The sequence below is a fragment of the Homalodisca vitripennis genome, chromosome 5 (genome assembly GCF_021130785.1).
Source record: "Homalodisca vitripennis isolate AUS2020 chromosome 5, UT_GWSS_2.1, whole genome shotgun sequence".
Taxonomy (NCBI): domain Eukaryota; kingdom Metazoa; phylum Arthropoda; class Insecta; order Hemiptera; family Cicadellidae; genus Homalodisca; species Homalodisca vitripennis.
In genome coordinates this window covers 87,401,955-87,429,873 of record NC_060211.1, presented here as the reverse complement: position 1 = coordinate 87,429,873, position 27,919 = coordinate 87,401,955, and the positions used below count along the sequence as shown (strand labels likewise).

The 27,919-nt window shown below is 31.8% G+C and overlaps 1 protein-coding gene across 2 annotated transcripts in view; it reads right to left on the bottom strand.

The window, feature by feature from the left end:
* LOC124362475 (solute carrier organic anion transporter family member 74D-like) overlaps positions 1-26,766 on the bottom strand; it is a 53,720-nt gene extending 26,954 nt beyond the window's left edge. Inside the window, exons 1-7 of one of the 2 annotated variants that reach the window (XM_046817011.1) lie at positions 26,614-26,766; positions 20,896-21,021; positions 18,097-18,263; positions 7,251-7,448; positions 5,637-5,822; positions 2,583-2,678; positions 1,377-1,490 (exon numbers count right to left, since the gene is read on the bottom strand). In XM_046817011.1, coding sequence (XP_046672967.1) covers positions 1,377-1,490; positions 2,583-2,678; positions 5,637-5,822; positions 7,251-7,448; positions 18,097-18,263; positions 20,896-20,978 — 844 coding nt within the window. In that variant the 5' untranslated portion in view covers positions 20,979-21,021; positions 26,614-26,766. Of the gene's footprint in view, positions 1-1,376; positions 1,491-2,582; positions 2,679-5,636; positions 5,823-7,250; positions 7,449-18,096; positions 18,264-20,895; positions 21,022-21,097; positions 21,151-26,613 lie in introns of those variants that run through there. The other variant, XM_046817012.1, reaches the window with a different exon arrangement.
* Between the last annotated feature and the right edge of the window lie 1,153 nt (positions 26,767-27,919).

Genomic DNA, 27,919 nt, shown 5'->3' with positions numbered 1-27,919 from the left:
TAGTGTATTGCTTGCTATTTATTTAGATATTTTAGACTTTTCGTTATTTAGTGTGTATAAATAAAAGTTTGTTTATTGTTTTTTTTTTATTAGTGAAGTGAAAAATGTAGAGGTTAGGTTAAGTTTTAGCGAATAGGTTGGATTTTTGTGAAACTGAAAATAAGCCTATGTTCACGTAGGTTCAGTGTTTTATTATTTTGTAGAAAATTTAATTTTAATTAAAATAAAGTTTTGGTTTAAATTTATGCAAAGGTATTTATTATAAAAGTAATTTTTTTTACTTTTTCTGAAGGTATTAGCGTTTTATTTCTATGACCATCGCTTGTTTTATTTTTTTAACAAAAAAATAATAGAGATAAAAATACATTGTTGTACATTTTTGTAAACTTCAATAAACGTTCTATCTTTATAAATAATATTTGGATGAAAAGAAAATTGTTAGCTAAAAAAGTTAGGCATTTATTTCACAATTTTGACTTTTGTAAAAATAGAAAAAAATTTTGTTGCCATATAAAAATATCTTATACAATGTAAACTTCTATAAATATCATATTTTTCTCTTCTAAATATATTTATCTCTTAGAAAAAAATATTTGTTCATTCAATAGATTCCAAAATGTCACAATGGTATACATAATAGTGCTATACAAACTTTTTTCAGATTTTGTAGTTTTTGTAGATATATTATCCAAAAGTACCAATAAACTTCTTTTACCTAAATATTGTTTTTGTAATTTGTAATTAAGGTAAATAAGCAAACTTTTGTATATTTTAGAATTATTCTAAAAACTTTCATATTACCTGAGAGGGTGCTATACATTTTGAGAAAAATTTATTCTTTACTAATATTTTTACGTTAATATGTAAAAAAATAAAAATAAATTAAATGATTCAATCTTTAATATTTTTTTGGGAAACTGCATTTATTTCTAAAGACATTGATGTTTTTAAAATGTTTGTATCTTAATAAATAGATGAGCAGTGATTAAAATACAAAACCCTTACAAAATCACCAAAAAGTGCCTGCCATTTTGGGAAAAATTATGGCCAGTTCCAGGGTTAAGGCAGTTGTAAAAGAAAAATTTTATGTAAGGTACTGTACCATAAAATAAGGAAATATGTACCTTCTACATTTGATATATGTAAATTTACTCAAAAACAAACCATATAAATCAAACACTCCAATAATATAGGTTTTTATTTTTGTGAGGCCTTTCGTACTTGATGAACACATCATCAGACCCACATAACTACAAAAGGCCTCACAGAAATAAAAAGCCTACATTATTGAAGTGTTTGTTTTATATTAATAACTAATTTCCAATAAGAAGAGAGCTTCAAGAATATAACAAACCATAGTAAACACAAAAATGTACCTTTATTCTTTGTATAGTAGATATTGTTGGAGGCAAGACCACCCTGGTTATCCAGTAGGCTACGAGGGAACAAACCAAGTATGACGGAGACCACAAGCATCACAACGCCCAGAACTGCACAAACACAACAAGTAATAAAATACAGTTTAATTTATCAGAGAAAATGTTATAATTTAGAAAAGACAATGGAATGGTGATAAGATATTATGGATAGTGTAGATGTATTTTATTTATAAATTATATGCCCTTACATATACAAGGTGGCTTTACCTCCCTGATGTATACAGTTGACACCACTCTGCTGTTGCATGGGAAATCAGAAGAAACACTAGCAGCAGCGCGTTACATAGCTCTTAACACAGCGTATGAGTTCTGTCATGGAACTGACCTGGTGGTAAATCCATCAAAAACCAGCCAAATAGCATTCAAGAAAAAAGTAGCTAAAGTACTATTCATCTCAGATGGTAAGATGGAAACAGAAGCAACATTTCTGGGTACTAGAATAGATCAGGACATGATCTGGACAATGCGTCTTGATAACCTCAGCAAAATATTCAATACAAGTCTGTATGTCATAAAAAAAAAATAAAATCATTAAGCAAACAAACAAAAAACAGCAAAAATAGCATATTTCTCACTTTTTCAATCACATCTGAAATATGGATTAGCTGTTCGGGGTGATACATCAGCACAAAACCTTAAAAGAATACCGAATTAAAAAAAGCTATTAGAGTCTTGGCTGAACTTCAATACCTAGAGCTGTACCTAGCCGTAGAGAAGATTTCAAGGATCTAAGAATTCTTACAGTTGCTTCATTGTACATCCTATATGTTAATGGTAAAGATTTAACAAGAAATAAACGCATACACAATCACAACACAAGACATGGAGATCTCTACAACCTACCAAACCACCACCTAACTTTGTATGAGAAGAAACCATCATACATCGAGAGGGAGCTCTTAACCACCTTCCACTAGAGCTGTAATCAAAGACAGGCTAAGCACTGAAGACAGCACTGAATGATTTACTGGTTACCTGCCCATTTTACACCCTGTAAAAATTCCTGACAAGAACACTTTTATAAATATGACCAAAAATATGTAAAATTAGGTATTTTTAATTATGACACTATTTTAATATTGACACTTAACGATTTCAAATTAGTAAAATCAATGTAAAAGAGAAAAGAACACGTGATAATACCTATCCAGAGGATACCAGTGACGACGGTGGTAGAGCAGAGCCAGGCCAGCATCATGCCAAGCAGCGGCCCCAGCTGTTGCAAACCCAGCACAATACCTGATAGTGCACAAAACTGTTAGTATAATTATCCTCAGCTCCTACCACACTATCTATATACAAAAATTAATATAAATTCAAAAGTCTTGTTCAGTAAATTAAAAAACCTTAACATCTCTGATTTATAAAGTAAATAGTACCTACGCTAAGTAACTTAATTATGTTTGTTACTATGTCACATGATACGCATAGCAGTGGCTAAAATATTCAAAATCTGAGATCTTGGGAATAGCTTCAAAAAATTAGAAACAGTTCTCAGAAATATTTTTGCGATTTCAAAATTGTTAAAATAGACAATCATTATTAGGAGAATAACAACCTTAAAATGCATAACAGTAACCACTATCTAATGTGACCAGTATGTACTTAACAAACACAGTCAACACTATACTGGATAGTTTGCTTGTGTCTGTGTACTCACAAAATGAACAAATGTGGACGAGGTACTATAATTTTAATTTTACAGGAAAAATATTTTATTCTCAAATCATTTACTCTGATAAGAAAATACTTGTTAGTATTCTATAGTTGAGATAAGTAATAATGGAACAATATGTTAAGATGTCCATATTAACAGAAATCCAAACTGTTCCTCGTATAAATTTATTACATATTTTCAAGTTAAAATATACATTTTGTTAGCTACAAACCTTATTGATATTCTATTTACAAACTAGGAGTCAAGAACAGGGCTTCAAAGACCCAGGATTAAATAATTTAATTACAGTTCTTTAGCTAAGATACATGTCTTTCATCCCAATAGAGTGAAAAACAAACTTTAAATAAAGCTAACAATATTATAACAAGTTTCATTCTGGTCCAGATATATACACTAAAATTCTGTCAAATTTTGGCTTGCATGGCTTATTATTGGAAAACTTTCTTGTACAATTTTTAACTTTTAAAGTATTAAATAACATCCACTGTTTGTGGTTGGTAATGGTGGAAATGAATAAAATCAAAATTTTTAGGACCTTAGAGTTTGGGATATCACTGAAACGATCTTAATAAGTGCTGTATTGTTCACTTATTAATTTTACTAGTTTTCCTCTAACCCTCATTCTGATAATTAGTGGTTACCCAACTAGTGAAGACTGCCTCATTTCAGTAATCAATAGTTATCCACCTCATGAAGACCACCTCATTTTGGTAATTGACGGCTATCTGCCTAGTGAACGTGCACTCACTCTTGTATTAGTTATAGCGAGGAATATAAACTTACAAACATGAGTGAAGAATCATTGGGAAAAAAAGGTCAAACATGAAGGTAAAGATAAAATTTAAATGTTTTTACATTAGACTTATAGGTAACCATGATGGAAATGAGCAATGATAAAATTGCAAAATACACAAAATTGTAAACAAACTGAATACAATCATATGATATTTTATCATATGACATAGTAACAAACAAGATGAATTTGGTTGATTTGTTGGATTGGTTGATTAGACTTTTGTTATGTTCCGTTGGGCCCTTCGATACACTGTTATATCAGTAATGTTCTTAATTTTGTAAGTTCTAATGTTTTTGGGAATACAACGTGATATTTATTTACTATCACTCATATAAATGAATAAAACATTTTCCAATATATAACTTTTATTTTTGCGCAAGGCCTTTCGGAATCATATGCTCCAATGCTCCAAGATTCTACACACAACGTGATATGTTTTCTTAGCAACAACGATATTACCAGAAAAATACTTAAAATATTTTTTTCTGTTTTATGCGCCCTATATTATTTTTAACTTTAACTGTTCTGTGCTTCTACATAATGCAACAAACTTTTTTAGAAACTACATAAAAGTTGCCAGTTAATGGCGACCTCAGACTTTATTTTCTAAAAATGACCACATTTTTAATACATAGTTCCCTCCTACTTATATTGTTTATTTTGAAAATGTTATAAACAGATTAAAAATATTTAAGTATTTTTAAATTAAAAAATTACTGTGCAAAACATGACATGGTATTTTATATATTTTGTAACTTTAAAAAAATACCCTTGCTGATATTTGAAAATGGTCTGCCAACAAAAATTTAAATGATTACAGAAGGAGGTTAAAGGTTAGGAAGGCACTTTCTTAACTTGGTAGATATGGTGTGTACATCATGTGTTTCAGCAGTACATCTGTGTTGTCGTGATTTTAATTTTCTTCCTTGAATTGGTAGATTCACGTACGGTATACACTTTTACTTGTTTTATGTACAACTTCTTTGTGTTAACTTTGACTTTGTTTTGTTCATCGCTACGTACATGAATTGCTTACTTTAAAAAAATATTTAACCTCATTTTAGAATTTGATACCTGGAGAAGAAGAGATAATCGGATTTCAGACATTTGACATTGTTAAATGTTACAAAATTAGGACACTAAGTTTCAGTGATTGGAATCTATCCTCAATAACTTCAGGTGATCAAAAACCTCAAAGCATAAGTTTAAGCAAGTACAAAAAATTAAAAACCAATAAAAGTATAGCGGTGAATTCGCCAAAGGCAAGCCACGGAAGAAACGTTGTTCATAAAAAAATCTCAAGTATGTACCTTATTATCCAAATTGGTCAGGATGAGAACAAACCATAATACTGCACAAAACAGGCACACTGTACACATACATGCTGCATAAACCCACAGAAGGTAAGAGACCTTGCAATGTATATACTTTAAAGTTTAAGAATATAAGTTATAGTTATATGAGTATGGACTTACTAACTAGTGGAACTAATGGTAAACTGCTTTTCGTTGGGAAAAATCCAAAACTGATTTCAAGAAAAACTAAATTGCATTTTATACAATGCAACTTGCTTTCGCCTGAGGGACTGCAAGCTCTTCTACTGAGAACAAAGGTACTTAACATATTTAACAACAACAAAAAATAAAGCTGTTGATATAGAAGTAACTTATACAAGTCTGAGATAACAGTTTTCAACAGTAATGAAGAATTGGATGTACTTAACCAATGATGCCGGGGCTGTTGACAGAGTCTACATTGTCATCCAGGTAAGTGATAGCGAAAGCGAAGAAGCAGATATTGGCGAGACCAAGACTGAGGCTCAGCAGGTACACCGCAGTTAGCGTTGTCCAGTCCTGGTTCTCCTTATATTGTACCACACGCTCAGTATACTTCACACATAGAGTTGGGTCTGCATCAATGTGTCAATTCATTCATTAGTTCAATTCAATTAATATTTCTTTATTTATGAAGATGTATACTGTTCATAGAATGACACCATAAAAGTAATGTACTTAACTATTAGAAACAAATTACTAAAACCACAGTTACAGGAAGTATATGTACTACAAACTATTAAAAAGATTTATTATTCTGTGGATATATTAAAAACTAAAATTTTAAATCACTTTAAGGCTAATATGGAATTAATAGTTTGCTGAGCAGTTTGATCAACTTTTTAAATTATCCTAATTGACTATTACCTTTGGATAAATTTAGTTTTTATCAAATTGATTTTTTTTCTATTAATATAAAAGATGACACATGTTATTTAGCTTAAGGTGATTAAATGGTGAATAATGTAAAACATGACTTTCTTGTACAATTTTTTTAGGAATCTAACATGTGTGAACTACAAAACTTAGATTTTACTTGTGACATTGGCTGCAATATCCTACAACTAAAATAATCTTTAAAATTTTTATAATTATAGAAAATCTGCATATTTTACATTTTTCATTCAATCTATTTTTAGATATAATAATTATATATGGTAATTATAAAAGAATGGATGAAGTATTCTTATAAAAATGGTTATGGAGTAGTAAACCTATTTTTGTAAAATCTGGAATCCCAATTATCATTAATGTATATATTTATGATATAGTAGTCAATAAAATTAAAAATAAACCTTTTTTAAATGTTAATTATAACAACAACAATTATGACAATACCAGATGAAAAGATAATGCATTGATTGGTTATCCTGACTAGGTACAAATTCTAAATATGGGCAGAATTATCATCCAAATATGGAAAGAATGATTGTTTAAATACAGGAAGAATAATCTTTTTAATATTTTCCTTTAAAATTTCAATTCTCAATGCTTCATCATTCATGACCAGATCCTCAGGAATACTGATATGTTGCCCTGTACTTTTAATTTGTTTACCATACTTAAAATTCTTAGTATTAGCAATTAATTGATATGTTAATAGAAATATTGTAAAGATGATATTAAATCATTCATTGATGGTTCAGTTACTAAACCCAATATTTATCATAAAAATATATTATTCCATGGTAGTTCTCATCTAATCTACAGCTTTAGTACATATAAGAGAGTATCACAAAGGGAAATTTAGACAGAATTTTATTACAATAAAAATAAGGAATATGTACAGTTTGTTAGATAAATGTTCAGTATAATGTCTTCTTGTGAATCTTGGTATTTTGAAAGTTAACGGATTATATATTTTTGAAACAGTAACTTATACAAAGCAGTTTGTAAACCCACTATTTGGTGAAAATAGACATACACATAACAACACTTCTTGTAAAAATTTCTCAACTATTCAACATGAGGTTACCAAACGATACCAATTACAAGAAACTCACCTTGCTTTAAACTGTAGGTAGTGACCACTTCAGTGTTTTCATATTCTGCCAAAATTATGCTTCCAAAAATGAAGCACGAAATGACAAGAAAGCCGCCCAAAGCAGCAAGCCAGACAGGACGGTGTCTACGGCCTCCGGCGTACGCGATCGGTACAATGATCAGTCCTTGGATCACCTGTGAGCCCAACATGAGCCATTCTGCAAAAGCTATGTATTAGTTGCCTCATTCAACATTATCGGAAAACTTAAATCATTGGATTTTCACTGTAGTAAGTATGGATAGATTCAATAAATATGAATTATTTGTTTCCAGATCATTTAGATTACAACATTATTCTAAATTATCAACCAGTGTTAAAAGAAAAGGATATATAAATAGAATCAAGTACTCCTTAATTTGATTCCTGTATTGCACAGTAAATTTCAGCTGGTTACTGTTTATTGTCAACATCAATTCAAGGTAATGCCAATTCGGGCTAAAGGGGGAAGTAAATATGAAAACACCAGTTCTTTTTTTCTATTGCAGATCAGTAGATCAAATTTATAACGGTGGTGAAAACACTTTATTTTACATAATTTTAGCAAGCAAACACTGGCCATGAAAATTGATAAATCGGCAAAAAGCTTAGAAATGTTAGCCCAAAATGTTAGACAAACATTCATTTTTTGTTCTTTTAATAGGGAAATCGATAAAATCTGAGCACAGAATAGTAAATTGTGTGCCATTATCAGTTAGCTATCAATCCCAAAGAAGTGCATGGATGGACAGTGTAGTTTTTAGACATGTTCCACAAGTCTTATGTCTCTAGTGTGGTGAAATATTTATAGAGACATAAATATTAAAAGAGACATCACAATAAAGTACTTACAACCTGATGTAACTGCAGAGATAAAGTCGATGGAACAGTGTGTTCTTAAGAATGTTAAGCAACCACATGATATACTTGCTAGCTATTGAATAAAAAAAAAAAAAAACAATGTAGAGTAAATTCTAAAACAAATTAATTTTTAAACTGTTTTGTAGGCTATATAGCTTCAAAATCTTGAGGGCATCTTACAGCAGCCCTATAAAACCGTGACAGAGGCTATGGCGTAATGAAGGTTGTTCAGATGTTGATATCAACATTGAGAGTTGGCTGGAAGCAGACATAGGTAGAGGATATGTCACACTTATTGATAAATTATGAGCAATGTAGTGCAATCTTTTTAGATAAAGATGCTGGAAACTGTGATGATAAGGATGAGGAAACACTGAACACCCATCAATCATGTGGAAACTAAATCTCACTTGGACACATTTATGGTCTGTTTTAGTGGCAGTAAAATACAAAATAGCTGATTCTCAAACTGTGTAAAGAATGAATGAATGTGTGGTAGTAACCGTACTCAAATCTAAAGCAACATAAGTTAGCTTGTTTCTTTATTAAAAAGTTATAAGTATTATCATACATGATTGAATTAATGCCTGTTCTAAAACTAGATTTGATGTTCATTACAAAATGTTTCATTTTTATAGTAAAAAATCGCTCAGTAAAATCGTTGTATTATCTAATCTGCTGAATATTAAAAAATAAAAATGATTTTCTGTGGAACTGTAAAATTGGCTTTTGCATCATGAGAACAAGTATTTTTCATATTTTACAAGTATGAAAAATTATATATTTTGAGAATTTTGAAAGGTGTGGCCTTTATTATTTAATTATTATATATTAATTGTTATGATATAAAACCATATTTGTTAATATTAATATGTACGTGCATAACTGTAAGCTTTTTAAATTAGTTTTTAATTTACATAGATTAACATAGATTTTTATTTATACATATTTTTGTTAAACATCTGTAAATACATTGATTTTGTGCAATTTTATTAGAATAGAATAGAATAGAATATTCTTTATTGCACATATTCTTGGAGAACAGGGCAAAAGTCATGTTTATGTTACAATTGGTGTATGAGTTATTGTTTGTCAAAAATTGTGTGTTCTACATTGAACAAATTCTTGGATTGTGTAAATTGGTCGCTCCAGTAGCCAGTTTCTCAAGGAGGCTTTGAAGTTCTTTTCTGGCAGTCTTCTTAGGGATTCAGGTAGAATGTTGAAGAACATTGCTCCTCGATAAGAAGGTTTCCTCTCAAATAAGCTGAGATGATGTTGATTTAGGAGAAAGTTGCTCCTGTGTCTGGTTTTATAGGAGTGTCTGTCTCCAGTCCTTGCTTGCCCTGATTTGATTGTATAGAGGATTGTCTCTTGGATGTAGAGTCCTACTACAGTCAGAATTCTCAGTTCTTTGAAGGCTGTTCGGCATGTGTCAAGTGGTCCTAGTCCTTTTAGAGCTCTAATTGTCCTTTTTTGTAGAACCAGCACCCTTTGGAGATTTGAGATTGTCGTGCCTCCCCAGGCTATCAGGCCGTATCTCAAGTGAGATTCAAACAACGAGTAGTATGCTGTCATAGCTACATCAGTGTTGCTGATTTGTGCAATTCTCCTTATTGCGTAAAGACTGCTATTTAGTTTTTGACAGAGCTGGTTGATGTGTGGTTCCCAAGATAAATTTCGGTCCAAGGTGAGTCCTAAATATTTTCCGAATTCTATTGTAGTTACTTCTGGGAGACCATGATAGTTATTTTGAGTAGCTGTAAAAATTAGTTGTTGGGTTTTTGATTCATTTAAAACCAAATCATTTAGGTTGCAATATTGTTTAGCCATATTGAAAGCTACAAAGGAGTCAATGTCTAGTTGATCTTTGTTTTTGTTTGCTACAATAAGGGCTGTATCATCAGCGTACATTACCATTTCACAATAGTTTTGAAGGTATTCTGGAAAGTCGCTAGTCAGAAGGATATACAAGACAGGTCCAAGAACAGAGCCTTGCGGCACTCCTCTGCTTACTGGTAGTGGTTCAGATTTTACTTTTTTGACTGTGTTGTGTGTAGTGTAAGTAATTTCCACAATCTGTGTCCTATTGCTGAGGTAGCTCTTGAACCAGTCTATTTCTTTGTCAATGATTCCCAGAGTTTGCAGTTTTTTTGTAATGAGCTTGTGGTCTAGACAATCGAAGGCCTTGGTAAAGTCCAAAAGTATACTTGTGGCTATATATCCTGCTTCCAATTTATCAATGATGGTTTCAATTAGTTGGACCAGTGCTGTTGCTGTAGATCTGTCTTTTACAAAACCATGTTGTCTCGGAGTAAGAAGGTGGTGCTGTTTGAGATGGTCCAGTAGTCTAGTTAGCACTACTCGCTCCAGGATTTTGGAAAAAGTGGAGATAAGTGAGATTGGCCGATAACTGGTGGCTTCGTCAGTTGCTCCAGTCTTATATTTTGGATAAATTTTTGCGAGTTTCAACCCGCTGGGAAAAGTCCCTTGTAAAAGTGATTTGTTTATAATAGTTGTTAGTGGAGTGATAATTTCATGTTTGCATTGTTTGACCAATTTAGAAGATATTTCATCGTCTCCTGTTGATGTTTTTGATTTTAAGGTGTCTATGATGTCTCCGACTTCTATTTCATTTGTCTCCTGGAAAATTAGTCTTGGTATTTGGGGTATGTAATTTGGTTCTATTGTGTGTGTTGTTCGTTGTTCATTTCCTTTGGTATCAAGTGTTCTGTCAGCAATTGTAGCAAAGAAGCTATTTAAGTAATTGGCAATGTCTATTGGAGAGTCTGATGCGTAGTCCTGTATGTTTAAGCGTTCAAGTTGAGTTTTTTCTGATCTCTCTTTTCTTTCATTATTAATCACTTTCCACATGGCTTTTGATTTGTTGTCAGATCTTTCAATGTAGGAGGAGTTAAGCTGTTTTCTTAGTGTTTTTAGTTTTAAATCGTAGGATTTTTTCCTTTGGGCTGTTTCTTTTTTGTCGTCAGGATGGCCCGTAATGTGTTCTCGATTTAGTGCTTCTAAGTATGCATTTTTTAGCGCCTGGCTTTCATCATCCCATATATCCTTGGTGGGATTTCTTTTATGTTTTACTATTTTGAGAGGGCAGGCTATGTTCATTGCAGATTGGAGGATCCCATGAAACGCTTTATAAGCAGCATCCACATTGTCTGTGAGCATAACTTGTGACCAGTCCTGTGCTTGTAGATTATACCTCAGTTCTTCCACGGTTCTTGTGTTAAATTGTCTTTTGTATGATTGTGTCTGCGTGGGGCTTGTCATGTTTGTAGAGATAAAGCATAACTGGGCAGTGTGATCTGAGAGGCCTGTTTTTAGCACTCTGGTTGATATTTCAGTTTCGTTAATGTTTGTGCATATGAAATCTATAGAAGTCTTGCTGTGACTGGTTATTCTTGTAGGGGGTAGGTGAAGTCTGCTCAGTCCATAGCCGTGAATCATATCGTCCAAGTTTCTTCTGTCGTTGCTTGCCACCAGGTTGTCTACATTGACATCCCCTATTACGAGTACCGGGTTTTTAAAAGATGTTATTTTGTCCAATTCAGATGATAAAATATCTAATGCTTCTTCCAAGTTGCTACTAGGTGGCCTGTATAAACCTAAAAGGTGCAAGAATCCTTGTTTCATCTCAGTTTTTAGAAGGATGGTTTCACATATAAGTTCTGATGTGGTTCCTGATAAGGATATTACTGTAATTTTATTTTTAAGGTTTAAGTTTGCAAAGACAGCCACTCCACCTTTTCTGTGTTGTTGTCTATTAAAGCTGCCTATAAGTCTGTAGCCAAGGATTCTAGTGCTCTCCAGCTTTTCGTTGTTTAAGCCATGCTCAGTAAGTATTAGTAAGTCTGGTTTGTTGTTGTGGAGAAAATGAGCAAGTCTGTCGGTTTTGTTCTGAAGGCCATCAATATTTTGGTGTGCAATCATAAGTTTCTGGTGCTTATTCCTAGGTTTGGAAGAATTTATATTTTGGGGATTTTGATTTATTTTTAGTTCTTGTGCTGTTGCTAATTTCGGCTCAGCTATGTCCTTGTGGACTTGATTTTGGTTTTTTCTAAAAAAGAGTCAAGTTGGTGGGTCGCATCCTGTGAAGAGGTTTGAGTCTGAGGTCCTGGTTGTGTAGGAGACTGGTTAGGCATATATGAGGTGGCAGTTTCACATAATACAGAGGGTTTGCCGTATTTTTTTACATTGTCTTTATAAATGTTAATATTGTCCTTGTACTCATCAATGTGACGGTTGAAGAACTCCTCGATACTTTCTCCTTCTTTTCTGATTTTTGCTAAAGCTGGTGGTGATCTTGAGATCTTATGGGAAGATGTGGAAGGTGAAGTTATTTTAAGGCCAGGCATTGCTGATGTTGGTGTCGTCAGAGGACTCGTTTCAGAGGCTTGTCGCCCTGGTTGTTTTCTTGAGTCCTGTCCTTGGAGTGTTGCAGCCTCCTTGCATTTGGCAACTTGCAATGCTACACTGAACTGAGTCTTCTTTTTGTTTTTGGAGATTTTTTTTGATACATTAAATTTAGAGCAGTTATTTTTCTGACTTAGATGTGATGTCATTTTGTGGGGATTTGGGGTTTGAGAGCAAGTTTTCCCAACTTGTTCTTTTAATTTTTGTATTTCACACTCTGTTTCATGTTGCCTTCTTTTAAGGGCAGTCAATTCGGTAATTGTTATCAATGGTAAGAGAGTCTCTCCTGTATGTGAGCATGTTTGAATACCAACGTCCCGATTGGTAGCTTGAGGGATTACTGATTTTATTGACTCCGATTTGGAAGTGAGTTCTTTTATAGTTTTTTCTAAGTTAAAAATTGTTTTCTCTAGATTGTCAATAAGTTTGCGTTGGTTGTTGTCTTGTTCTTCAAAAAATTCTTGGAGCTTTGTTTGGTTATTTCTCTCTTTGTCTAGCTGGCTCTGTAACTTTGCCAGTTCTTGGTGTAAATTCTCGATTTTGCTTCTATATTTTTCTTCAGTTAGCTCCATTTTCTCTGTCTTTTCTGAAGTATCTGCCAGCTCCGCCTCGAGTCTCATGCATTTTTCAAGCAGCTTATTGTTTTCTGCTTTTAGCTTTGTATTCTCCTGTAGAAGGACACTACCTGCCTCAGCTGCAAGAGATAAAGACAAATTGAGATTGGCTTCCTCAGGATTTACTAGATTTTGTATTTTCTCCACGATAGTATGAGTGTCATTTGCAAAAGATTTGTTTTCAGTGAGACTGTGCTCCAATTCTTCTTTTAATGAGTTGTTTGCTAGGCCGGTACTGCTCACAGTTAACCCTTGTGTTTTGGGGGTGGAGCAGCAGAGCTTTTCTTTTATGTTAGGTTGGAAATGTTCTTCACCGGTGCCTTGGAAAACTTCCTCTCCTCCTGATAGTGGTGCACAGTCTATGTGAAGTATAGTGGTTGATTCGGGGTTATCTAGTATTTGCTAGTATAATTATTAATGTTCACTTTAAGAGAAGGAACCTCAACACAGGCAATACTTTTTAAGGCCCTACTTATTTTTTTGGAATTTACGTTTCTTATTGTATTATTTCTTAGAAAATGTAAGTTTTAAGTATTACAACTAAGTAAGTTAAATATTGTATTGGATTTGTACCCTTTCAAAAAAAATGTATTTTATTCAATGTGTTTTCATAATGTGAAATGGGTATATTTTATGTTATTTATTTCATTAAAAATAAATTATATAAGTATTATTTCATAACATTCACTGATTGACTTAATTTTCACTATAATAGATTGAGTAAGGCCTAAGCTGGACTTAAAAGTATCTATATAATAGACATAAATACGAGGGGTATTATAAATATAAGGTTCCCATGATTTTTTAATAGACTGCTCTATATACCTACTTAGTGTTATACATCAATTTAAAACTTAAAAGTTAAGCTATTTTTCCACATAATCACCGTTTCCGTCCAAACACTTTTGTAGACGATGCTCCAACTTTTCTATCCCCATGTTGTAGAATTCGGCCGCCAATCCTTTGAGGAATCGAGTAACCTCTTCCTTGACTTCATCATCGGTACTGAAGCGTTGGCCACCTAAGTGTTCCTTTAATTTTGGGAATAAGTGATAATCACTTGGGGCTAGGTCTGGGCTGTAGGGGGGATGGGTCACAACAGTCCAGCCAAAATTTGTCAGCAGTTCTTGAGTTTGACGTGAGACATGAGGTCGAGCGTTGTCATGGAGAAGCCTCACACCACTGGACAATCTTCCTCTCCGGCGGTTCTGGATCGCGCGTCTCAGTTTTCTTAATGTGTCGCAAAATCTGTCAGAGTTTACTGTTGTTCCTGTGAATGGTGATTCTCCGATCTTCAAGCAATATTGTCTCAACTTTTTCAACAACTCCATCTGAAACTGAAGGGCGTCCACTTCGGTTTTCATCGTGAATTTCACTGAATTCTCTACACCATTTCCGAATGTGTTGAACAGATATGCAGTTTTCCCCATAAACTTCGATTAACTGACGATAAATTTCAATAGGTGAAATCTGTTTTGCATTTAAAAAACGTATCACAGCACGAGTTCGCATCTGGCGGTAACAACGATAGGGAGCTCCATCTTCGAAGTCAGCTGGGCCGGCACTGTTGGACGTAGCGAGGCGCGAGTGGTATGGATAGAGAGAGGGACAACTGATGAGTAAGACAGTGTTGCCAGATTTCTCCCAACATATCGCATTCTGTCTCGGCGGCATAGGGAACCTTACTTTTCTAATACCCCTCGTAGTATGTAACATTTTTATAATATTACAGTTAATTACATTCAAACTTTAGATGTAATATAAATTTAGTTTTGTACTTTCTCAGAACATTTGTAGGATTACAGCTGTACTTATGGTGTTGAAAATATATTTAAATTTATACATTTAAAATTTAGTTTCTCAATAAATAATGACATGTCTTCAATTTTGATGTTTTGTTACTTCCTTATTTGAAATTGAGTTTATTCATAAAACTTAAAAAAGTGTATAAGCTATAATTATAGCTTAAAGTTGTGTGCATTGTTAGAAAAACCATTAACTCTATCTAAATCCATTAAATTAGCTTTATTTCTCAACGTGGGTGGACACACCTTTTCCAAGAGAAATAATATTCTTTGTTTTTTTAAGCTACACAGATATTTAAAAACCTAAAGCTATAAGATATTATTAATGGGAGGAGTAATTTTTGTAGTAACAGTTAGTTACAATATACACATTTTATGACAAATCAGTATAATACCAAAGTTTGTAGTCATTTATAAATGAACAGATTCTACAACTAATAAAGTCCCATTTAGAAATTACAATGAGTAAGCAGGACAGCTAAATGGTGCTTAGCTGATATAAGCCACACATAGATTTGTTCATGACAACAACTACTCTCCACATCTTATCTAGCTGTGGAATATTACATTTTATTTGTTTTACTAGATAAGACCAAGTGAAACGCAAGCCAAGCACGCATGCACACACACACAAACACAACTGTGTAAGCTTCAGTTACAATACCTCCAGTGATTTTTGGTAATTCTACAACTATAAAGGTCTTATAGGTAAACATCTTTCAAAAAGATACTGGGCGCTTTTAGTTCACGGAGGGTAGGGTAATATACCCCTCCACTGCTGTGATGCCGCCCTCTCCCAGTATCCCCACCACTGTTCGGCACTCGTCCGCTGACCTGGCCACTGCCACTTAGCAGCTAACCTCACATTAAAACACAAACTTCCCAGATATGTCTTTGGGTATATTAGTCTTTTCAATTAATATTTTACGCTTGTATAGGCCTACATACAAAAATACAATATGCCTATAGAATAGCTAAGTAGCTGCAGTGTAAAAAGAAGGCACGAGACATGATCCACACAGCTGATCAAACAGAGACAAGGAAATGCTTGTCCCACTCCCCACCACTGGAGGGAGGCCCTCCTGCACGTGGCTGCTCAGATATTTGCTTCTGCACAGGTTTCTTTGCAAGCGGTTTATCTATAGTTAGCAATGACAATGAGTAAGCAAGACGCTAAATGATGCTTAAACTGAAGAAAGTCAAGCACAGATTTGTTCAGTACACCAACTACTCTCCACATCTTATCTACCTGTGAAACATTACATTTTATTTATTCTACTAGATAAGACCTAGGGAGACCCAAGGCTAGTACACACACAACTGTGTAAGCTTCCGTTACAATACCTCCAACGATTGTTGGTAATTCTACAACTATAATGGTCTTAGTTAGCAATGGCTATGAGTAAGCAAGACGCTAAATGATGGCTTAACTGAAGAAATTCAAGCACAGATTTGTTCTACACCACTACCACATCTTATCTACCTGTGGAACATTACATTTTATTTGTTCTACTAGATAAGACCTAGTGAGACGCAAGGCTAGTATACACGCAACTGTCTAAGTTTAGGTTACAATACCTACAGTGATTTGTGATGTTGTGCAATAAAATAAATTTATGACATCTTAAGAATAATTACTTCTTCATGAAGGTTATCTTTGTGAAAACATATAATAATAAATTATATGTTGAAAAATAAAAATAATAAATTGAGCTTGTTTGGGCTAAGTGTAATTTGATAACCGATTAGAATAAATAAAAAATAGGATGGAATACATGTTTTGTTTCCATATTGGCCAAAATCCAGTAGATGTCCATTGTAGTAAAAAACAAAAATGTAAATAACAGATATATTGAGAACATTTCCTTAATAAAGTCTTTTCAGCCAACATCCTGCCTTCTGTAATTCCTGCTATTTATGCTAAGCACAAAAATTAACATTGAAATGTTGACATTTTAAAATATAATTATGGTAAGTTTAGTACAAATTAATAATTTTTAACGTCTACAACAAACTATCTGTAACTCTTTATGTGCCTCCTATGAGTATAGAATAAAATAGAGTATACAATACATTTACTCAGTTTCATTTTATTTCCTTACATATTAGAACCGGCTAACCTCACATCACTATTTACAGGACTTATAGTCATGTACAAGATTTTTTATTTTAGCATATTTCGGTGTAATGTTAAAGGGATACATTTGAATGTAAATTTTGGAATGAACATTTCCTATTTTAAGCGCTAAAGTCAACAAAAAATATTAAAAACTAAAAATTTATACATGTTGTCAAATACTTTCAAAGATTCAAAACTTTTTGTAAAAGCAAAAAATTGTCAATATTTAGTTAGCTTTTAAGTGAGTTTAATGTTAATTTGTGTAATAGTACTCGTATCTTGGTACATAGTTGCTCAGGCATTCATTTGTCTTGATACAAGAGCCATCCAGAATGTAAACTTTTTTTAAAATAAAAACAAAACAACTATTTTAATGTATAAAACTTAAAAGTAGATATTAAACAAAAGTCCCATATAATTTCCATACGGATTCAAACATTTGTCATATCATTTTCAAAATACCTTCTGCACAGATACGAGTATCTTCCAACCTGTCACAATGTTTAGAAGTTTTTTATCATTGGTGAACTGCTAGGATGCAAACGTTACTTCTCCATTTGAATAAATTAAAATCACTAGGAACATATCAAATGTGAGAAGATCATGATCTCGTTTTGGATTGCTCTTTAAAGATTCACAGAAGACTTCAGAAGTAATGGTTGTACCAAGCTTCTTGAAATAAACTAGCAAGATAAGAATGAAATCACAAGGTGGCACTCATGATTTTGAGGTTATAACTGCAGTATGATGCTTTGTATCACACAAGTGACAGACAGACTAAATTACATTTTGTAACATATAATGGTGGGAAATGTCCAGAATCCTATTACCCTTTCAAATCATCCATCATCAGAAACAAACTTTAAACAAAGAACTAAATTAATGAGCACAGTGATATGAAAATGGAGATCATTTCTCATTACAGTACTTCTTGCACTACTAAACAAGTGCACTTTCTGGATGGCTCTCATATGTGTAGTTTCTGAAGTAGTTAGAGAATCTCACCGACAAGGCCAAATGAGGCATTGATTGAGTTGGTCGTGTAATGGACGTTGAAGAACCCTTGTATAGCTCCAAGAACCAGAGCAAAGGTGATGAGCACTGCCACGAAAACAGAAGGCTTGGCGAACCTTTGCAGCCCTTGGAACAGTTTGTAACCATTACAGGTGCATCTAGAACAATGACAAGAGGTTTTATAGAGTAGAGAACATGTCTATTTCATTAATATATTAATTCAAACTAATAAAAGTTGTATTAAAGAAAATTATATTCAGTTTTACTATTTATTTCTGACGTGATTAAGCCATTCCATTATATATTGCATGAAAATTAAAATAGATTAATTAAATTACAGTTTAAAAATAAATCTCAGTTACAGAACTCAAACCTACAAATCTACATGTCACAAGTAAAACCACACACACTGCATTAAAAAAAGATAAACTATTGAACGTTTAGACAACTTGAAGTTTACACTTCTATTTCTGTCCAGAGAATATGTATCGGACTTCATTTTTTCAATAGCTTTAAGCCTTACCTTAGTACTGAACTGTAATCTGACATGAAACATTAAAAAACTTATAAGAACAAAAGTTGATAAAAAACTTAAGTATTATAAAATCCTTTTCAGTTCTGCTCTAAAATACCTAATAAGTAAGAGATGTAACAATTCTCTTTCAAACTTTGAAAGGCCACCATCTTGAAAACATTAAAGGTATACAATTTAGTATAATTGGCTAGCTAATCAACATGTACAAGTTAATAATATGTAAGTACTATTCCTATAACAAGTTCTGTCTGAATTGGTTAGACTAACCAATAATTGTAGTTATCGGTTCAGTCATACGGCTGATATACTACTGACATTTTTCACAACTTGAATTTTTCGAAACACAAAAAAAGTTTTAGTAAATTATCTAAGAATTCTAAACATTTTAAAATTTTGCTTTGAGATTCGTCTACCATATTCCCAAATTTATTAAAAGTTTTAGATACTTATATGTGTATGTTGAACATGTTAAATAAAAGTGAACACTTAGAATGAGCAGGATATTATACATTAAAATTAAGAAATGCTGTTAATTAATTTGTTTTGAAACCTTTTTAAGATTACAATTGTTTTATTTTGACAAAAACACAACCTTTTGTTAGTTAATGTATATTAAAATAATTAACATAACATTTAAAAATCTTGAGTATTGTTTTGTAAATAAAAAAACATATCATTGTAAGTTCATAAAAAAATATATATTACTTTCTTTGATAAATATATCCATACTTTTGTTTTGGTAACTGAGATAAAAGTTTTGCACAAATGGGAATGGCAATCTTAAAAAGTGTTATTGAATAAGGCTGGCTAGTGAATCTATCTAAAGTATGTGGCGGTATTATTTCAACACTAAGTTTACTTTGAATCAATTAATAACTACAATAGTTTCGTGTTACAAATTCGCATCATGTTACATAAGTCCTTACACAGTATATAGATCGGTTGTTAAAGTATGGTGGTTTGGAGTCTAAGGATTATGGATTGCAATTGGCAAATACATAACAAATTATGTCATGACAGCCATTGCAATTGGCTGATCTCAAGCCTAGTAGATAGTTTAGGAATAAACAAGAGAATTTATATGATCTTTCAATAGTTTTTAGTTAACAAATAATTTTACTGTTCTCATAGTTGTTACATTATCAAAAAACAGAAGTTTTAGAAGAACGGACTAAAAATAAAATTGAATACAAACTGTGATGTATGATGCTAAAAATAAATCATTTTTAACAGCTGTGACTGAATACAAAGTACTTTTGATCATGTACACTAAGTGAACTGTCTAATCACTTGTGTACACAGACGTAAAAGTAACTTGATGTTAACTGGGTAGTTAGTTCAGTGTCTACAAGTAGCAAGTGTCAAATGTACGCTGACATTACATCTTAACATCCACTTTTGGAATTTATGTGAAAATACAGAGCAACTAATTGTTAAATTCTGGCCCATTCCAGATGTTTCTGGTTTCATGGGAATTGACTCGACAATTGTTACCTCTCTGACTCTTCCCATACTGACCTTCCATGTTGCCTGTGTTTCCCACACAAGAAGGATGTAATTACTGCAATGATTTATCTTGTGTTTTTTATCACAATTTAATACATTTGTGTCTATCGTTATTGAACCTGATTTTGAAATAACTAAAACTACATTTTAACTATGGTACTATAAATGTATGTAAGATAATAATTATTTTTAAGATGTCAATAGATTGTATATTATATTTATGGGTGATGTAGGAACAAATCCTTTTTATTAAGTAATAATTAAAAACTGTTATGTTACTTTTGTAAAATTTTCAACATCATTCATATATATTTTTTTAAATAAACCAAACAAATAATATAACTTAAAAGTGATTTGAAGACAATATTCTACAAAAAATGAATATAAATTTACACAGTATTCAGACCTTTCTTAGTATATTTGGATATAATAAGGTGAAATGACTGAGACATGAGATTGAGAGCCCTCTATCTCTCTTCAAGGGATCCTCAGGAGGTGGTCCCTATCTTTAAACTAACACATCCTGAATAGCCTGCACTCCAGAAGCAAGCTCACAGATCCTTTTAGAACTAAGTACAATGAGGTGTTTATTCAGCTTCTTATCCAAAGTGAAAAGAAAAACAGCTCAGGAAGTTTAAGATTGGTGAGCAAAGTTAACATGGCCTTAGATAAAGTTTTGTGTACTTTAATACGTTAGTTTCAATCCTCTCAGTAGAAATAACAGCAAATACGAGCAACAAAAGGATTACCCGCAGTCGATGTCTTGTTCAGTCGTCATCCTGTACACTGTGTCGTTGGAGGAGCGCAAGGGTTGTGGTCTGATCACTCCCATTCACTGCTCACTGCCACTCGTCGTTCACTTCGTCGTCTCTTGTCTGCAACAAACATTTCAACTTGAGTCTCCAGGTACAGGCCGAGCATATGTACAGTCAGAAACACGCCCAGACTCACCTGAATACACAGCACACAACACTCTCACTCCGTCAATCCAAACTGGCTCTCCTGTTATCACAGAAGGGAGTGCTTATCAGCTCATGGCCTATCTGGTGATTCACTTCATCATGGATTTGGCCTGATAATGTTACCTGTCAGTATTGACTACAGGTATAAATTGTACGTACTCTATACAAAATTACGCATTACATCACCTGCTATTGATCAATGCTAATAAACTATACATATGTATACTACCATTATATTTTTCTATGAAATTCTTTCTCCATTTCAGAAATCCTTATCAATAGTGTCCTATTATTTGTATAGTTCAGTTAATGAATTCAACTTTTCAAGGATAATAGTACAAAAAGTACTATTCTATAAATAAGTATTTAAATGGTGCTATAATTGAAGCTTTTAGTCAAATATCTAGGTAATGGCTAGGTAGTGAGTTGCTAACTATAGATAGTGCATAGTTTGATGTACTGACAATGTCACATGTTTGTTACTACTTAAACCAGTCAATACATATTGATATAAATTTATGCCCACAATATTTTTACAAGATGAGATATTGAATCAAGTGCAGGATGCAAAGTTTCCGGGCTTCAACAATGATGAGCATGTGGATTTTGTAATTAGTAAAACTTTCCGTGGTCTTTATGCTATAAGGGGAATGGTAAAATCATGAAATGTTGATACATTAAAGATTATTACGCTTTAATCCACTTTCATATAAGGTAAAAGTACGCTAACTACACCACGTATCGCATAACATGCTTTGCTAAAGTTGCACGTAAAATTTCAGATCTATATAGTTCAATTCATTCTCTTGATATCCTGTGGACAGATAGACAGATATACATACAACCATACAGAAAACAAATGTTTACAGATTAAATCTTTTTCGAGATATCTTGCCACGTGATATATTAACACTTCTGTTCAGTAAGTTAGGTTTTATAGCAGGGTTCAACTGAACATTCCGGTAAGCTAGCAAGGGTACTACAGTATAAGAGTGTGCGAAGTCAAATGTCACTGACTTTTAAAATTTACTCCAGTCTACTATACTTTCTTTTTAGCCTATGAATAAAAGTCTCACTTGTTAAAATCTCATATGATTGCCCTTATTTTGTTTAAAAAGGTATTTATTCAGCTATTTTCTTGTTTTCATCATGGTTAACCATAAGATCTCCTAAAACTCACCAGTGCATCAAAATTTGCTTTGATGGATGTTATTGATATGTAATTTTAATAATACATATCTGATGGAAACAGCATAATATACACAATTATTGCAGCATTTGCCAGAAAATCAAAACTTGGAATGAAATTAATCCATTATGTCTTGCCAGCACAGATGTGCTGAGGAATATTTCCAAAAACTATAGTCTCCACAAAAACACAAGAGGACAGAAATAAACATAAAAGAATAATAAACTGATTTATCTGAATTTGTGGAGATGTCCAATCAACCAATAATTAGTAGTTGTTAGTCTTCACAAATAGTGATAGTAATTAAGAGGACAGAAACAAATATAGAGGAATAATAATCTGATTTATCTGAATTGTGGAGATTTCCAATCAACCAATAATTAGTATGTTAAAGATGAAGCTTGCATTGGCTACTTCAAACTTAGGTTGTATTACCACAACTTAAAGTATTGGTTTGTGTGTTTCACATGAAATTAAGTCAATAATTAATTAGTTAGTCTTCTTAATAGTTAGTAATTAAGAAAGAAACAAAAATAAAGGAACAATAACCAATATGATATATTTATTGCACAAACTGAATGGAAATTAAGTTATGTTCTGTTAATGATTTGTACACTCATCATCATGACTCTATGATGTCTCACACATGTGACAGCCTCATCCATGATAACATTGCATTATTCATGTTCTTATGAGGTAGTAAACATTCCTAACAAAAAAAATCTGATGATTCAGTTAATAAATAGCCCACATTCTTAGAATGTGCCAGTGTCTGGTTCCGCCCAATCTAGGAGCAGATATTCAATTTATATTGAATAAGCACACAACCTTGTTTTTCTTGAAATCGATAAAAGAATATTTCCTTAGAAGAAAATACATTTTCAGCCATGTTAGTTTTTGTGGTGGTCAAAATGGAAGATTATTAAAAGGGTTAAAAATATAAAACAATAATTTTTCTTATTTTATATTTTTACAATCTTGATACATTTAAATTTGACCATCAGACACAAGATTAGTAGCTATATTATGATCAAAATTAGATGAAGAGACTAAAAATTGTCATTTTACGAGTCTGTATATGGATAATTGATGCTGATTTAAACATTTATTAATATGTCTGACGGTTGGTTTTATGAGTGTCAAACTAATAAAAATATTATCTCAAAAAAATTATTATTTCATGTTTTTAACCCTTTTGACACCTCTGATTTTAACCTCCAGCACAATTATATCGGCTAATATTCAATTTTTTCTTCGAGGAAATTTCTTTATTGGTTTCAAAACAAACAAGTTGTGAATCAGCTCCTTGACTATTCAGCCTATATCTGTTATTATATATTAGGTACGGTCAAGGTCGGCATGAAAAACAATATGAAGGTCCAGCAACCTGTAATTGTTGTTTGGTTACAACTACCTGAGCTAGAACAATAGCTAGAACTACCCTATTTTTTAGACAGTTTTACTCTTATTTTTATTTTTTGGGATGTATTATAGATGTGAATCACAACTTGTATACAACATTTAAAGAATGGATTCAAACTACTAAAACAAGGAAAATAATAGTTAAGCGAGGAAGACCTATTAAACCATTCATTGTTAATTATTTAATATATACAATAAAGATTAATTCACAAAAAGTATTTGTTTTTCTAGGAATCAAACTCTAATTGAGATGAGATGTCTGAACATGTTCGAAAATTGATTGCCATTGTTTACAGCATGAATTGTGTAGTGTGACTGTATTGTATAGAGTGACTGTATTACGTAGTACTGATTGTATTGTGTAATCATTGGTTCGTGCTCTCAACCACCCTGTAACCTCAGGTATGAATAATTGAATATTTAGAAAAAAATTTGTTTTGTAGCCAATTTTTTACTTTGTTGACTTCATTGCCAAAGCGAGCGTTTGCTGGGTTATTGATTTGAGCTTACATAACTTATTTCTCAGATTCTTTAAACCTGAAGAAGTGGATAGATTAAAATATTTTAAATGTAATGTTCTATTTTTATAACAAACAATGACAAACATCGAAATCCTATTATTGTATCAGTATGGAATTTTTATTCCTTCAAAAGCGTATTTATAAAAATTGAATACTTATGCAACAAATAAGCATTATTCAGGCAGCAAAACTCACAGGGTGGATTGGCATCAAATACTTTTACACTTTTTAAAAGTGCCTATAATGTAACCCTTTCCCATTGATGGGATTGGCTCTCCAAACTCAAATCCTAGCTACGCCACTGGTTGTCATAATCATACGGTGATTGATAATATCCAGCATGTTTTGCAGTCTTTAATAAATACTAGTACGTTGAAAGTTAAATCACTCTCCAATTAGTTCTAATTATAATGGTAAATATTCATATCAAACAAAACTGACCTTTACTCCAAAATCTCATATCTGAGAATGGCATGACTAACTTACTGATATCATTTGATAAGAAATATACAACTAGTATTGATGAAATTCTAATGTCAATAATAAAGCTTGCTACAAAATATTTTTAACAAAATGTTGACTCATCTCAACATTAACTTGTGTACTATTTCTGGGATTTTTCCATTACTGTACAGTTTAAAACATCAAAAATATAACTTCTTTTTAAATTGGGTGATTCTGAAAATGAAATTAATTATAAGACCATTTTCTCTTATATCCTCTTTTCATAAACTCTATGAATGAATTGTGAATAATCAATTTTATTGAATACCTTGAACAAAACAAACTTATTTGTGAATGTGGTTTCAGAGAAGGAAAATCCACTATACATGTAATGAGTTCTATAAATCAATAATTAACTGAATTACTTGGAAATTATGAATAAGTAATAGGTAAAGCATTGGACAATGTATATAATACGAAATAGGTATAAAAACAGTACAATTTTCAAATTATACTGAACAGACAATATAGTTACTTCATAATGTTGTGTACCTAATTTAATTATCTAAATGTTAATAATCTTAAAAAAGTCCATTCTTACGAGTCTGGTTAAATTTTGGAACCAATTATAATTTTATATTTCCTCATTTGAAATGCAAAAGTAAAATAAATTTATATACTAATGATATTATTCTACAATTACTAGGTACTTAATTAAATTAAATTGAAATCATTGTTTTTGTCAATCTTACAACTATTCAGGATTATATAACTCATATAAATGTATTAAATCAAAATAAAACCATATGTATTAAATTTCTTGCTTATAGAACTAAAATGCACAAAAATATATACTGTACTTTATAAGAAGTTATTGAAGCAAAACGTCTAGAATTAATAGCAAATAAAAATGTAAAATGAAAAATATTTGTAACAATTTTCAGGACTTCTTGTATTAAGACAATAATTATTTCAGGTATTGGAATAAAAATATAACAGTAACATTAAATAATTAGATAAAAACAGCAAGAAGGCATAAATAAATTGATATTAGACATGAACTTGATACAAAACCTTGATACAAAGTGACACTAATATAGAAGCAGCAATGTAAACTGAACTGAAATTAGAACAGGTGAGCTTACAAAATCTAAAGTGGTATGTTTGTATCACTGTAGTTTCATTGCAACATTCAAATGTAGAGTAGGCATGGAGCCCAGGTTATTCCTACATGTTATTTTCCTTATAGCACAGTTACATTTTTATAGATGTTATAAACTTGCAGGACTATCAATCCACAGTTTTTATAATAGCTATTTCCTGTTCACTTAATCTACCAAATAAATATAATAAGGTTTTGTGATATTTTTGTTTGAAAATGTAAAAGTGTTTGTATACTTATAAAATTTAAAAAAGTAAATATCTCATTATTTCAAGAATTATGAAATACCAGTCCATTTTAAATTGTACTATTTGATAAAAAGTGTAAGGTACTGTAACATAAATTCATAACATGGCAGTTTTTTTAGTTGATTTATTGATGTAAAACTTTGGATTGTCAAAAATTGAAGGATCTCTGTGTATTAAAATAGCAACAAAGTGGTGCTACTGAATACTTTTGTCAACTGTTATCTCTGGGTACTGCTATTTTAATAGGTTGGCAACAGAACTGGGCACTGAACACTTGATTCAACTCCACCAAGCTGATAAACAAACTAAGCTTTTGACAATAAGATATGATAGATACCAAGTTTTAATTAAAAACACTGGTGATTATAATCAATTATCACTTGGCTGACAACATTTATTATCAGTAGAGATTCCCTACCAACCCATAAGGTTGTAAACAACAGTAAGTAGCCAAACTGAGGACATACTAGATTGGTGTAGTAGCATCAACAAGTTGCTAGGAGATATAGGTTATGTTACCTGAGGTGGAAGCCATGTTACAGGTTACACTGACACTGACTGGTGTGAAGGCCTCATTACCATCACAGCACGGCTTGCACAATGTGTTGTCTACACAGTACACACTCACAGACTGTTCTGCTGGCTGGTCTGCCTTGCCTTGCCTTGCCACTTTCTACACCTCTCTGCCCTACTTCTACTTCCTATCTCTGACAGTGACAACTCAGATTCATAATAGTTTAATACATCTTAATTACTGTATTATATTATTTGCAGACAATTTTGAGATTCAGTATTAATAACAAATAATGAATATTCTTGTGCATTAATGTTCATTAGAATCGTTAACAATATTAATCAACACAATAACAAATAATTATGATTAATTTAATTTTTTGGCATTTACATTTCTATCCTTTCACATTAAGATGTAAATAACAGTTATCAAAATTAATAACAAATTAATGGAAAATTATGAACAAATAAAACGAATTATAAAATGTCTACAATATCAAATTATGTATACAGGGTGTAACAAAACTCTCTACACACATACTTTAGGATATTTTTCCATGGACCAAGAAGAGCTAAAAATTAAACAAAACCAATGGTCCATCTCTATTCATTTTATAGACACATTATTTACAGTCTGTGTCTGTACGTACCTGTTTTTTTAGTTTTTATTTCAAAACCTGAATAATGATAAAAAAACTCAAATTTTCCACAATTATTTCTTACAATCTCAAATCAAGAGAAAAATTAATATTATATTTCTATATTATGTTTTAAAATAGTGGGTGGATGAAGTTTTTGGAGCTTGATACCATACAAATTAACAAGGTTATGAAACTTTAAAGAATAACAAAAGCTTGTATATACATTATTTACTGACCGCTTTTTATGATCTAGTTGTCAAAATGTTTGTAATTACACGACTTTTATTATTTCTTAAACATTTTTACAATCTTATAAGACAGGCAGTAAAGGAAAAGAGATAGACAATTGGTTGCATTTAATTTCAAGCTCCTCTTGGTACATAAAACAATATTCTAAAGCTTGTGTTGAAAATTTTGTTTTTGTCCTGTTCATATATTAAAAAGTAATTAAAATTTATACAAAAAGAAGTGTACTATATAATATATACATATATACTGTAATTTTAGAATTCTGTAACAAAACAAACTAAAAATAAAACCTTTTGGAATTCTTCTAATAAAGACCTAAACACTTTTTCAAAGCAAATTTTGTGTATTCTAAATCAATATTTTTCAGGATTAGATTAAAAATAATTGGATTTTAAATGTGCTAATTGAATCATATTGCACAT